The sequence below is a fragment of the Aquila chrysaetos genome, chromosome 14 (genome assembly GCF_900496995.4).
Source record: "Aquila chrysaetos chrysaetos chromosome 14, bAquChr1.4, whole genome shotgun sequence".
Classification (NCBI taxonomy): domain Eukaryota; kingdom Metazoa; phylum Chordata; class Aves; order Accipitriformes; family Accipitridae; genus Aquila; species Aquila chrysaetos.
Genome location: NC_044017.1, coordinates 30,529,556 through 30,544,669, shown reverse-complemented (window position 1 = coordinate 30,544,669; position 15,114 = coordinate 30,529,556). Strand labels below are relative to the sequence as shown.

Sequence of the window (15,114 nt, the reverse complement as noted above, 5' to 3'; positions counted from 1 at the left end):
CCCTGCTTTGCCGGCGACAGCTGAACACCTGCCTGCCCATGGGAATTAGCAAATTAATTCCTTGTTTTGATTTGCTTGCATGCACGGCTTTTGCTTTACTTATTAAACTGTCTTTATCTCAAGCCACGAGCTTTCTCACTTTTACCCTTCCGATTCTCTCCCCTGTCCCACCGCAGGGGGAGTGATCGAGCGGCTGGGTGGCGCTTGGTTGCTGGCTGGGGTTAAACCACGACAGCTTTTAATGTTCCAGTTGCTTCACAGTACAAGGCTGTCTGCAGTCTCCAAGAACACCACCTTGACCTAAGCTAGTCTGCTGACAAAGCTCATCCACTGTCCAAAAGCCAAGGTTTAAGTCCCACTTCCCCTGGACCCTCTTGGGGATTTTAACACATCCAGAGAGCCTCGCAGAATAAATCTGCAAAGATGCACGCAAACCTCCGGCTGCAAGACTGTAGCGGGGGAACACATGTTTTACTCCCTTTGCAGCCTAATTAGCTCTCATTCACCAAACTCAAGTTGAGAGACTTGGGTCTGTCTTCACTTATTGCAGGACCAGAGCTGTAATGAAAAGACATCCAAAGTGCTACATGCCTGCCTTGGCATTTCCATAGTCACATCAGCCTACAAGCCAAAGGATGAATAAGGCATGAAAGTGGCAAATCTCTGTTAAAAATACCTACTCAAAACAAAGCAGATAGTACAAGATAAATGAATAGGTCTGGAAGACTAGCAAAGACCAATAATTAGAAGGAAAAACAGACATTTTCCCAAGTGTCTTACGCTCTCAGTTGCCTTATGTGGGGTGGCAGGTACAAGTACACTGTGAGTGCAGCTCTGGACAGGCTGGTCTACATAACCCATGGCTTCATCATTAGCTGCCAAATGCATGCTCACCCCACCCTCCCCGCCTGAATGCCCCGGTGCCAATTCATAATGGAATCTCAACTGTTGACTTTTTCAGTGAGATAATAGGGAATTATGCTGGGGAGATGCCGATTCCAGCTTCAAATCCTGCTGACAATCACCAGCAAATGAACAGAATGTAGTTAAAACGCTTAAACGGGCACTGGGGAAATTTACTGGAATTGTGCAGATGATGGTCTGATAGGGGCTTGTTTGGGTTTTGGGGGGGGGGGGGGGGGCGCGGGGTGAGACAGAGAGATGGACTAGCTTGGAGAATTTAATGTGTTAGTTTTCTAGTCTGACTGCACCTGGCTCCAATTTCCAGCCACTGGGTCTTGTTAGACCATTGACTGCTAAGTTGAAGAGCCTGCTATGAAAGCATTTCTGCCCATCCAAGCACTTATGGACCCTCCACCTTTATCAAGCCTAATAAAAATGAACCATGTTTTCTCGAATCTTCCATTACGCCTATTTTTCAGCTTCTTAATCATTCTTATTGGCCTGAGAAAGTTGAGTTCATGAACGTCTCTCCTGAGACATTGTCTCTCACAGCCAGCCTTGACAGCATGTGGGACAGGATCTGGAGTTTACCAGCTCCTGCTCTTTATGAGCAGTGCCAGGGAAGGAGGAGATGAAGAGCTGCCTCAAGACGCACGATTCCCAAGCAGCAGAAAAAAGTGGAAGAAAGTGCAGTAAGGACAGACGACGGGCACGTGTGCCTTCAGCCCCTCAGCAGGTAGCAGTTGGGCTGTTGCTTCCCAGCATCCAAGTTGGAAGCCCCGGTAGTTCCCGCTGCCCGCTTATACCACTGTGCAGCTTCCCAGGCTATTGCATGTGACAGCCGGACAAGGAGCAGCCCCCTCCTAAACTAGACCTCAGCTCTGCCGCTCTCCCAGACCAGAGGCATTCTGTGGCACCTCTCTTCCATTCAAAGGGCAGCCTCAAAGCCAGCGCCCTTCTCAGACCTTCTCTAGCTGGTAGCTACGCAGCTAGAGAATAGGATTGCCCCATCTTCACTTGGCACTCCCTTATTTAGGCATCCAAAGATACACACTACATTTTTTTACTGACCACCGCACAGGACTATGACCTCATGTTCAGTTGTCAATGATGCATTACACATAGGAGTAACCTTCCTGCAAACATATGTACCACAAACCCCACCTACAGTGTATTCCTGGGCATATAAACTTCATATTGGTCATATTAAAATGTTATCCTAACCAACTATCCAAATGGTTCTGCATCAGCAATGTATCTCCTTACTGATTACATTCTCAGTCTGTATCGTCTCCAAACTTCATCAGTAACTATCTCCTTCTTGATCACTGACTAAAAATAAATAGGACCAAGAACCAAAACACAGCAACATTTTAGTGATAATTCTCTGCTTCCCATTTGCCAGTTTGAAGCCGGCAGATAATTTTTGTATAGTTAAATGAAACGGAAACTAATACAGTACATAGTACTAACACTAATTCAAAATAACAAATGAGACATACTCCAAGATTTAACAGAAGAAAGCATCACCTGCTTTGCTGAACAAATTGTAACCAAAAAAGAGAAAAGATTTTGGCACAATCCATTTTCCCTCCACCCACACTGATTAGTATTATATTACTCTCCCTTAATTTTTAACTGATTGACTTCCAAGTCAGATGTTGTATTGTTTTTCATACAGTCCCTTTTCGTTTTTAAATACCTGGGCCATCCAATTCACCTTTCAAATACGGGCACATCATTTGCTTTTTCAGTCTTGTAGAAATGCAGTGCTCAAAAATTATTAAAAATATCAACAGCAACTGTTGTTAAGAGTTTCTCAGACAGCTCTTTTAAAACTCTTGAATGCAAATTGTTCAGACTTGCTGATTTGAAAATCTTCAATTTTAATGAGTGTGTAGAGCTTGTCTTCAATAGCTGTTAATCAACATCCTGGAGTTGTTACTGGAATGAGAATGTCTCTGCTATCAACACTGTGAGATAGTAGCTATTGAGTGGTTTAATTGTCCAACAACCTGGCCAATTTTCTGTGTTATGACATTAAATGACTAGCAAATTGCCTCGATAACCCAAACAGATTTCATTAGCATGGTCTCCTAATACACTTAAAAAATTCTCTACCTCTTAAAGCTGGTATGTCTCCTCATATCCTTTTGTTCTGTAATAAATAAAAGTAGCTGTTTTCTGTAACTCAGGTCATTTTCACCAACAGCAGACTCTCGGTGAAGCTGATGCTGTCTGGACACATGAATAAGCTGAACCATTGGTAAAGCACCAACTTCCCTGTGGTGTGCTCTAGTCCTGAATCGTCAGCTCCATGGCATGCTCAAGCTTCCAAGACCAGGAGGTTCAGGAGAAGGATGGAAGCTGAGGAGGAGTGAGGTTATCTTCCAAAAGGAATCATGTAGGACGGAATGAGGGGCAGATGCCTAGCCCCCTCCTCCTTGGATTTGTGCTTCTGTGTAGCTGACAGGCACCAGCACTGCATTTTCACTGTCTCCAGGATGGCTTGTCTGACCGAGAAGAAACTGAAAAGCTGTGGATTGCCCTCCCGGCACAGCCCAAAGGGAGAGTAACTTGGAAATGGAGTAGTACTACTACAGCCACTCTCTTAAGTGTGTGCAAGAGTGCTTAGTATATTTACTGACTTAATCTGGAACCAAACCAATATCCTTTCAATTGCTGGATTCCAGCGCCATTCCTTACTTGAATGGCCAATCCCAGCATACAGGCGACACTAAGAATTTGTGAAGCAGCAGTCACTTCAGGACTGCTAGCGACCAACATCTGCAAGCAGGATACTTCAGCTGGATGGGGCAGAAACAGACAGTTCACTCACGGCATGGGAGAGCACACAGTAGCAAGTTGCTCTGTCTCAATCCAAGCGGGAAGCAAGAAGATCCGGGATGCACGGGGCACATGTCAGCTATCACACGCCTGGTGCACAACACAAAGACTCTCAGAGCACCAGAATGGTCAAAGTCTCTAATTTGATTGCAAGAAATACTTGCACACCTTTACCAAAATGAACTTTCGGGTGATCTTTCAGTACATGGACAAAAGGACAGAAAAACGGAAATCCAGTTCCTCTAGGCATAGCTCCACCTTCAGAAAACAGTGAGCTATATAAAACCACCCCACTAAAACTACATGAGCTGCAATACCATATGTATCACCAAGTGCACAGCAAGAATGAGGGCTCTTCAGAAAAGTTGTCTTGTAGTACGGCACAGAAAGCGGAAAATTTTCACAAAGATGTGCCAGGCTTTAATTTTGTGTTACAGATGACTGTCAGCTGCAGTGAAGTAAAGTTACATGGGTTTGTGGTGATGAAAATTTTACAGCAGCTCTACATTTTTCAAGTCTCAGAAGTTTAAATGTAAATATTCATGATCTCCACAGAGTATATTTTCCACATCAAATCGATTTTGAATATTTTATCATACAAACCACTAAAATGACTTTGCACGATATGTCAAAGAATACTTACTTGTTCACAAAAGTGGAAAATTTCAACTGCAAGTGTTAGAACATTGAGAAGACGATGAGCATGAAAAACTAAGTGAGCAGATACTGTTCTGTAACTGCTGTCTCTTAAAATGTAGATAGCTTAGCTGGCCATGAAAAATTTTACAAATCCCAGCTCTCCTTGGAAATCCCTACTTACTTGTGCCAGGACATTCCTAGTTCAGCTTCAAAGTATTTCAAGGTCACTGTGTAAGATGAAAGCACCACAAAAATCATTCTCTTAGGGTCTAACAGCCACTAAGATGGTTCAACACTGTAGCTAAGCACGATCTAAGTACATTAACTGAATTTTCCATCACTTGAAGATAAACTAAATTTGAATGGATGTCTCCTGTAAAGGCAAAAAAAAAAATCACATTTGAAACTACTTGGCTCTTTCATTTTCTCAATTATTCACTCAATAATTGTGAAAGGAGTTAATGTTGAAAAAAGTCCGAATGTTTAAAAATTAGAAACTGGTTGAAATCTCTTTGACTGAAGTTATGCTAAACATATCAATGGCATCAAAGAGTTAAAATTAAAACCATGACTAAATCCTGATAAATCAAATCTAATGAATAATATCTGCTTAATATATCACATACAGCAGCAGAAAAATTTAGCATATCAGTGCTAGGGTTACACTGGCAAGGAGAATAGCGAGTAAAAAGGAGTGCATTTATTTCTACTAGATTCAGTTATCAATTAATAAAATATTATAGTGATGACGCTACAGTATCGATAACCAGCCTTAGAGACAGTGGGAGCAGTAGGAATAAAATATTTAGAAATAGCACAGAAGAATTTACAGAAGAATAATCTGACTTTTCACTGCTAATCGGGCAAAGCAGGACACATCTACCTGTAAAATGAAAAACACATCTTGAAAAAGATGGGACCTCCTCTCCGGGTTCAGCCCAAGGTAAGCGTTCGCTCCCGCCGGTGCTGGGGAATGCATGCTGCGGCTCCCGTCCGCTCCCCAAGGAAACACACACAGAGATGTGTGGCGAGCTTTCCCTTTCCTGCTCCAAGCTGCAAATGTTTAAAGGGGAAACCTTTTTCTAAGAGGCAACTGAGAGCGAGTCTCCAAGCTCAGATTCATGGAGAGAAGACAGCCATTTGATTCAGGCGTGCTCTGCTGATGTTTCCCCCCCTTCCCGTACTCAAGTGTTGCTAAGCTATAATGTTATGTGATGCTCAAAGCTATCTGTAGGCACACTAACCCTTTGTTCTGCAGGGCAGCTGAGTTGTTTCTATCGAGAAAGAACAAACTGATGCCAGATAGCTTTGGGGACTTAAAAAACATCACCAAAATAAAGAGTAAATCCCCCTCTCTAAAATAGTTTTTGTCTATGGCACAGAGAAAGGCAAAAAGTGACACCGAATCAGGCTGTAGTTCTTGTGTTGGTGCGGATACTCCCATCGACTGCAAATGGAAGCTTTCACCACAAACTTAAAGCAGTCAGACCATCCAGCCCTCAGCACCGCTTCCAGCGTATCTTCTGTGAAAACATCGTACCACTGCGCACGTGTCCGATAAATGAGGAATATGTATGCGCATACGCTCCACAGACGACACCCCCCTTGCACAGACACAACACCTTTCCTTTCAGTGTCGTCCTGCTGTATGCATCAGGTACTGTAATCGGTACCAAAAAAATGTGAAAAGACACTTTGTGAAAATTAAAATCCTTGAAACATAAATGAAGCTATCTGTTTAACACCATAGGTACTAAACACGATTTGGCCAGCTGTACTACGTATACATCTTAAAGTATTAAAAATAAGGTGTCATTTAGAATAGTAGTATGCATTTCTGTGAATAACCCCCAAACTATGTAAACTTCCTAGACTTAAAGGAAAGAAAGAGACAAACAGTTGTTATACACTTCTTCCCTTATACAGTTAAATGCAAATTCTCCTTTACAGTCATATTCCTGATATCTCCCTGCATACACAGCTGATACGCCACCTACTGCAAACCCGAGCTGACAGTCGGAGCAATGCTAGCAGCATTTCCATTCCAACATCGTGCCGGAGCTGAATAAAGGTGCTTTTTCAAAAAAAAATCTCTTTGCAAGCTGAGAAGAATAAAGCAAGATAGCTGGCTTTTTGTCCTAGCTTTGATAATGGAGAGAAAAATAAACAGAAGAGAAAAGGAATGCGAAGAAAAACACAGCAACTCTGAAGGCTCTGAGCAAGACAAGGACTATAAAACGTCTCTGATTACTCTGAATGTTGGTGGCTATCTATATATCACACAAAAACAGACACTAACCAAGTATCCAGACTCTTTTCTGGAAGGGATCATAAACGGAAAAATAATGTGCCCATTTGATGCAGATGGTCATTACTTCATAGACAGAGATGGACTGCTTTTCAGACACATTCTCAACTTCCTACGAAATGGAGAACTTCTTCTACCAGAAGGGTTTCGAGAAAATCAACTTTTGGCACAAGAAGCAGATTTTTTCCAGCTTAAGGTACTCTCGGACGCAGTGAAATCGAGGTGGGAGAAGGAACAGCTAGCATCTCGAGAGACTACTTTCCTGGAAATCACTGACAGCCACGACCGTTCTCAAGGACTTAGAATCTTTTGTAATGCTCCCGATTTCATTGCAAAAATAAAATCCAGAATTGTACTGGTGTCCAAAAGCAGGCTGGATGGATTTCCGGAGGAGTTTTCAGTATCTTCAAATATTATTCAATTCAAGTACTTCATAAAGTCTGAAAACGGTACACGACTGGTACTGAAGGAGGACAACACCTTTGTCTGCACCCTGGAAACTCTTAAGTTTGAGGCTATAATGATGGCTTTAAAATGTGGATTTAGACTGCTGACCAGTCTGGATTGTTCAAAAGGGTCAATTGTTCACAGTGATGCACTTCATTTTATCAAGTGATCACAAAAGCAAAGGAAATGAGCATGCAGCCAGTAAACCTCCTTGACCTGCAGCCTCCTGGCATCACAAATAATGTATCTATCTAACTAGCCTTGTACCACAGAGCTCGACTGCTAATCAATTGATGTGAGCTAATGGTATGTAAATCTCATAATGACATCCATCTCTGGCTTACTTAAGCTGAATGACAATTTTATGCCTGAATTTAATAAATTATCTGCTAAACATCGTAAACACAGATTGAATGCTTTATGCTATTTGTAATATATGTTTTCTCGATGTTTTCAACCAGAGAGTCTAGCTGAATTTTTGTGTACTTGTATGACTAACATGCATACACCTAACTGCTCTGCTGAACAGCAGTGAGAGTATTTTCATACAATAAGCAGGCTTAAAATATGTTTTGCTTATAACCCATTCAGAATGGATTTTAACTGGAATAAATGATTTTGAATGCTCATTAGTGTTTATGCTAATCTATTATACTGAATTTGCAAAACATGAGATTGCAAAAGGGTTTAAAATCAACCAACTTGATTTTAAAGTTAAATGATTTCTCAACTCACTTAAAACCAAATTTATAGCTGTGTGAATACATTAGTAACAATTGCCAAAACCACGTAAACCAACCAAGTAATGCTGGGGAGATTAGTTCTATTACAGCAAAGGAGTTGAATCTACACAGAATGTTAAATTTTCTAATTATATATACACATATGAAATGGCTAATAAAAATATTTGATATAAAGTTTCATGTAACGGGTTTCCAGTAATGACATCCTACAACACCAAAGTCACTATTTCCTACTAATCACTTGTGTCCATAAGGACAGGGAATTAACAGAGCCCTTGATTTGCACAATGGCTTACTAAAAGCAACTAGTACTATTAGTTTTGAACAGACCACCTGCTGGCATTTAAGATGCATCACTCTAAGAAACAGAATAAACATCTTCTTTCTCCTCATCTCCACTATTTATCAAATCTTTTCATTTATATGTTAAACAAAGCTTTAATAGGTTCTATGGAACAACTGTAACTAATTTAACCACAAGCATTACAAACCAGTCTCTCTGCAAAAGCGGACTGAAAAATCACCACAAAAGGCAAAAGGAAGCTGTACTAACTCTAAGTTTACGCTTTGTCCATCATTGAACCCAACCATCATTCACAGCTTTTATGAACCCAAAATTCAAGTAAAATGCCATTAAAGAAAGAAAAAACAACCAAGTTATTTCTCAACTTTCCCAAAACATCAATTTTATATAGAAAAAAATACTAAGAATGTCAACAAAATGCAGTATAATCCATACTAGAAGTGACAACCGAGGAAATCAGCTAACACAAGACAGGCTGAGAACAGTTTTCTTTTGGATTTTAGAGGGAACAAATCCATCCTTAGTAGTAGTGACTGGGAATGCAAATGCAGGGTCCACTTACCCTTCAACATGAAACGCTATTTCACCTGTAATATACAATAGGTGTTGTTAACTAGGTCCCTCACCAGAGATGAATTGAGAGGGACTCTACAACTCCAGAGCAGGCAGCAGTGATTGAAACATATTCTAATATGATTTTATCAAATAGGGAAATCCAACCTCTCCAGAATACTCCCTCAGAATGAACCCACTGTCTAGAAACGACAAACTTTTCTATGAAGTCCCCATGTTACAGGCTTACAGATCATAAAAGATGTGGTTCCAAGTGGAACTTCTCCAAACTGAACTGATTAAAAATCAGATAACTCCACATTTCAGGCATACAAGCTGAATAACTGTTCACGTATCCCAAAACTGCTCTGAGTTTGTCAAAACGCATTAACTATCTACAAACAAAAGATATATAGTAAAATACAATTCTTTACATACACTGTCACGGTGTGTCATCCTCCCTCCTCCCCCCCCCCCAAGTTATCTTCAAATTTCTATCTTCAAAAAAAATCCTCATTAACCACTCATCTTGTGCATACAAGAATCTGTAGGACTTCTGTGAAAAGTAAATGTGAAAGCTCCCCCAAAAGAAATCCAAAATCCTGATCTTCTAGAACAAGAACTAGAAACACCATCACACAGAACAATTACAAGAAAAGCCCTTTGTGGACACAATTCTCTACATGAACAAGAAAAAATGACAAGACAATCTAAAAAAGCTCCATAACTAATCTGCAAGTTTTAAAGCAGCATGCTCTCAGTGCTGTCAAACACACAGCCTGTAATAAGCACGAAGTCTAGAGGAGGCCGTTGCTCCTAGATGTCAAATCATCCATTTTCACTTAAACACTTTTGACTATAACCTTCACTTGTAATGGCTCTTTGACATTTAAAATGTCATTGCAGTCAAAAAGAAAAAATAGCAAAAATCAATTTTTATTTCAAACAATTAATATACTTATATGTTAATTAAAATATACTGTGGTTCCTTGCCTTTCAGATGGGCTCTTAGGATGCCCAATATCAAGAAAATATTAGCACTTCAGTATCAGAAAGCAGTACCAGTTTTTCATCATAGCATGACCTTACTCATGAAAAAGCAGTAGAGAATTTGATGGTTCTGCATTTATTACGGAAAATGCTTTCGGAATATAAGCTATTCACAAGCTGGTAATCACAAGTAAAATTCAAACCACCTGAAATATCTTCTAAGAATAGTCTCTAGCTATTCTTAAAAGATTTACTGGAAAGCTTTTATTTGGCAGGCCTTTGGTTCAGAGTACCTACTTCCCTCTTTACCTACATAAAGGAAAGAGCACTTGAAACTCCTTTTTTTTATTTAACGTGAAAAATGTACTTCTCTAATCATTAGTAAAAATAAATACTTTTTTAATTTAAAACTCAATGATTCATTACATTAAGCATTTTCCACTGCAATTTATTTTTTTTTTATTTCTGTGTAAATAACACTTGACATCTATGGCATACATGTAAAGTCATTTGCTGTAACACTAACTTCAATCTTGTCATCTCTACCCATTTTCATGAGCGCTCATGCATTTCTACAAGTGTCAGGGATTGAAATTTTTACGTGCCATCTCTGATCAAAGGCACATCACTCAGCTGTTTGATTCGCACAGCAGAAACAGAAGGAAGATGAGGGTGACAAAATCATTCTCTTCCCTGTTCACATTGAACAAATCACATTGAATCACACCATATCAGCTACAATCAAGATGCTTCAAACTAGTTATAAACCTGAACAATTTTTCAAACCAGGGTGAGGGAGTGTCTTGCTTTGGTATATGAACAAAATGACCACATAAAACTTCCATACTGTGCATAACGTTTCCTTTTTACTCCATAAATACGTTCAGTATAACATAAATATATTTTCCATATGGTCAGTCACTCAGGTAGATGCTTGTGTTCCACCACTGTAGGCTGTGCCAGAACAGGTACCAAGTTATACGTGAGTTACCTTTTCTATTTTCTCTTTAAGGTTGGAAATTGCATATTTAATACTACTATGACAATGAGAAAGCTGCAAAATCAAGCACTTAAGTCAGAAATACTAACAGTTGTTCTCACATTACTTTGAATACGATGTGCATGCAAAGTATTTCTATTCATCTTTCTCTCGTTAAGAGCTGGATCACAATGAACTTATTGGAACAGTCCTACAAATATCAGGAAAGAACAACAATTTCCATAATTTCTCTGATGATCTTCAATTGCTCGGGTAGGAGTAAAAAAGAACTTCCTCCCCCTTCCCCAAGGAGGCACTTAACCTGCTCCCACGCAGGTCGGCTCCTCTTGCCTCCCTGCCCATCTTCTCGGGTGAGAAAAAAGGACCACCACGCAGACAATTCAGAAGGGACAGAGGGAGCTGAAGGCAGGACTGACCCCCATGCACTAAAAAAAGACTATCCCTGCCCCTGTGAGTTCCCTCAATGACTCCTCATGAAAGAGCAGTGCCAAATTGACCAAAATACCCATTGTATTCCTTCCTCCCACACTTGAACGCCCAGCTTTTCCACTGGTGGAGAAGCCAACGGCTCTTTTATCACGCTTGGAGTACACTGGCATAGTTATCACCTATTTGGTTTTTTTCCTACGTAAGGACAAACATAAGAGTGGCTGCACTACGTCAGACTAAGGTCTATCTAGCCCAGTGTCCCCTGGTGACTGTGAACTGTTTCCATTCCGATTCTCCACATCTCTGGGCAGAATCCGCATTTTTGATCCTGTGACCCTCACATCCTTCCCCTTACCTTGTCTTCGTCCCACATCACACAACTACTTTTCGTTTTTCTTTCACCGTACCCCTCCCTTTCACCAGGAGGGCTGTGGGCTTTGTGAGGGGTGGGCAGCAGCCTGACTCAAGAGGATAAATCAGTAAAGACAGTGGCCAAAAGCAGATGCCTAGGAAAGAATGTAAGAAACAGAAAATACCACACACGACGATGCTCCCTTGAAGTATCCTCTCAGTCTCCAGCCACTTACTGCCCAATGACTTCCAGAGCCAGATGTGGTTTCTTGGAGGTAGCCTTGATGTTGTGAAACACGCAGGCTGGGCAACAACGTCAAATTACAGCTCCAACTCCGCACCTTCGGTACCTGCTCACCCACTGACCAGTGTTTCACAGCACCATAATTGCACTATTGACATTTCGACATATTGACTCATGCCTTATTTTTAATTGTGTTTTTGCATTTGTACCTATTACACCTGTGTACGTGGCAATCTGTCACTTCTTTTCTACAGTAATTAATATTTCTTTAGATCCTAAAGGGGAAAAAAATTTACACCATTATTTGCACCAATCAGTGGCATTGTTATTTTCACCTCTTACTTAAAATCATTACAAGGTTTCCATTCAGTAAGATGGGAACAGCTTAAGAAAATTAACTTCCTCCTTGTCTCCCCATTAGTATACAAGTAGAATAAGGGCAGGCAACAAATATCACAATTTAATAACAGCAGTGCCTCATCCATGAATTTATTTGCATAGAAGGGTCACGTTGCCCTAATTCTGTTGACTAATGAATCAGGATTGGGGATGAAGGGGACGAGTTAACTTGGGTCTATAACAAAATAAATATTTTCTTAGGCTAGAATTATTTCATCTTTGCTAGATAAGTATTGTCTAACCCTAATTTTGTCTCCTGTCCTGCAACACAGGGCAGAAATTCTTAGATTGACAGGAAAGCGACTACTAGTTAAAAAAATAAAAGTATTTTCATTTGGAGAGATAGGTTTGCATAATTTACTAGGTTGAAACAAAAGCAATCAATAAGGCACAGGAAATTTAAGATCAGAAAATTAACATTATGGTTTTTAATTACTTTTGAAACAGACATTCTGTAAGTCCTATGCACAAGTATATCACACAGAACATTCTCTCAAAACACCGCCTCTATAAGTCATCATCATTCACAATAAAATGCCAGAAAACGAGAAGCGCGACAAGGACTGGGGAAGGTAGGAGGGAGATGTATGATGATACCTGAGGAATGTGGATGAGCAAGCACTCAGAAAAAGAAAGCACAGTTGCCTTTCTTTCTGAAAGAAATTGCATAATATCCTATAGAACTAGACAGTTGATTTCTTTTCCTAAAAATGTGTGTAGTAGGAGTACCACACGCAGCTAAAGCAACAGTCTCCCAAAAAGCTGTTTCTGTCTGCGCTGGTAACAGTTTAACATCATTGCCATTATCATTTAACACAATGTTTGTTCATTTTAAGCTTCAGAAAAGAATACCGTTCTGCTGCTTCAGAAACAAAAACGTTCACAAAACTGGTATAGTAATTATAGCTGTAAACAGCAGCTACTCATTTAAAACCCTGTTAGGCATGATGACATGCAAGTTCAACATGTTAAGGTTTCAAAACCAAGCAGTTAAAAGGTGACTGTTAAAAGTCAAGCCATTCTGAAGGTCTGTAAACTTCTCCTGATAATGCCAAAAATGACTATAGCATTGCCTCGTTTACTGGTGTCGTGACTTTTGCGGCTACAACCTCAGTTTATAGAGTTCACCAAACCCACAATCTTTCCAGACATTAAAGAGGGATTCCACTAGTCCCACCCCAAGTTCAAGTTACCTGAAAACTACATCACTACGCTTTTCCAGGCTACATCTTTTTTGCCTTTGACAGCACCTCATCCCAAGCTCTCAACAGCAGCTTTGTTCCAGGTATGGAAAGCCTGGCCAAAAGGAGTTGGCAGGTTTTCTTGCTCACATCTCCTGAAGGGAGATTCGGCGTCCTGTGTGTAAGGGGATGGCACTTCATAAGCTGCAGGAGCACACCAAGGAGATGAGAATTCAGATTTAAAAGCCCAAGGCTGCTTGCTAGGGAAACACCCCAGGAAGATGAGGTCCAAGGGGCTTGTTAGAGCCATGGGCCTGATGCTCAGGGAAGCTCGCAGTGCTGGGCTCCCTGAGCAGTGAGGGTGAGGAGGGAGCAGTGTGGTGAGAAAGCCTACAATACCTGAGCAGTAGGAGATGAAGAGGAGGGCCGAGGGACTCCGCGTCAGTGACTGTCACCTGGAGGCCTTGGGTTTATGGAGAGGATGCCAACACAGTGCAACACTGAGGCTGTACAACACAAGTAACGTCTAATTATCCTGAAATTACTAAATTAAAAAAAAAAAAAAAAAACAAAAAAACAAACACCAAAAAAAAAATTTCTCTTTTGGCTTTTCATATGTCATGTTTCAGAAAGGCAATTTGCTTTTTTGCAGCAGAAGTCAGAGGAATGGAGAGATTCACTTTTTAAAAAATTTGTTAATGGAAAACCTTGAGCTACAAATCTACTGCTGCAGCTCCACAGAAAGCTGCTTGTTATCTCAAAGGAAGTTCTTGATTTTGTACCATAGTGAACAGATGAATAAAAAAAAAACAGGTCAGAGGTGGGTACAGACTCTCTCAATTAGGAAGAAAAAATTAAGCAAACAAACTAGCAATGAACAGGCTAAGCATCAAAAAATGTAAACAGAATAAGCAACTGTAACACCAAACCCAGTCATTTATTGCCTCTCTACGACTTAAATAAAGCCTTTAGCAAGTATTAGGGATAAAGCAGTACATTTTCTCAATGCTGAAACTGGTAATCTCTGAGGAGACAAATTAAAGGTCCTGCAAGCCAGGCTGATAAGAATCAGCTTAACAGAGAAAAAGGTACTCTCAGGTTAGGAGTCCTATCAATACTAACTTTATCTAAGGCCTGCAGCATTGCCAGGTCTTGTGATATTTCCAACACATTGTCTAAAATGAACAGCAAATAATGTTCTTTCCCAACAGGGCAGAAATCTAACATGTAGGCTATTTTATGCCTTCTCACGTGATAATAAAAGTCTACCTCTATAAGACTTTTCTGCCATGCACAGATGATGATTTCAGGGTTTGCCCACAGAGCACAGTGCAGAAATCCCTAAGACAACCTACATGAGTAAGACAATATGCTGTAGCAGAACTACACGCTGTTCCTGCTCCGCTATAACCACAGCTGTCGGCAAGATGCTGGGGCTGCAAAAGCCTTATAGCTCAGGAAGAGCACCAAATGAGCTCTGCTAGACTGTTTCCAGACTCAAGCATACAGAAAGCTCGGGTCCCACTGTGCTGCAGCCTCCAGTGCTCTCGCAGCTGCGGTTAGCCAAGGCAGAGGTAACACACAACCTCAGAACAGCTGCTCTTGCTTTTGCTTCCATTGCCTTCCCCCTCAAAAGTTACTCCTATGGTTAAAAAGGAGAAACTTCAACTATCCCTGATGCAGGCTGTGTAACAACAGTACAGGACTGGGAAAAAAAAAAAAAAAAAAATCGGGGAAAAAACGAAGCAGAGCCTGAGAGTAATAGGACTGGATCAGG

General features: G+C 40.6%; 2 protein-coding genes across 3 annotated transcripts in view; one reads left to right on the top strand and one right to left on the bottom strand.

Moving 5' to 3' along the window:
- The window catches only part of GTF2F2 (general transcription factor IIF subunit 2), a 91,576-nt gene that overhangs the window by 52,926 nt on the left and 23,536 nt on the right, over positions 1-15,114 (bottom strand). The gene's annotated exons all lie outside the window — the stretch shown is intronic.
- KCTD4 (potassium channel tetramerization domain containing 4) lies at positions 6,350-7,773 on the top strand. The gene has a single exon (XM_030036323.1). The coding sequence runs from the start codon at positions 6,540-6,542 to the stop codon at positions 7,311-7,313; it is 774 nt and encodes a 257-aa protein (XP_029892183.1). The 5' UTR covers positions 6,350-6,539; the 3' UTR covers positions 7,314-7,773.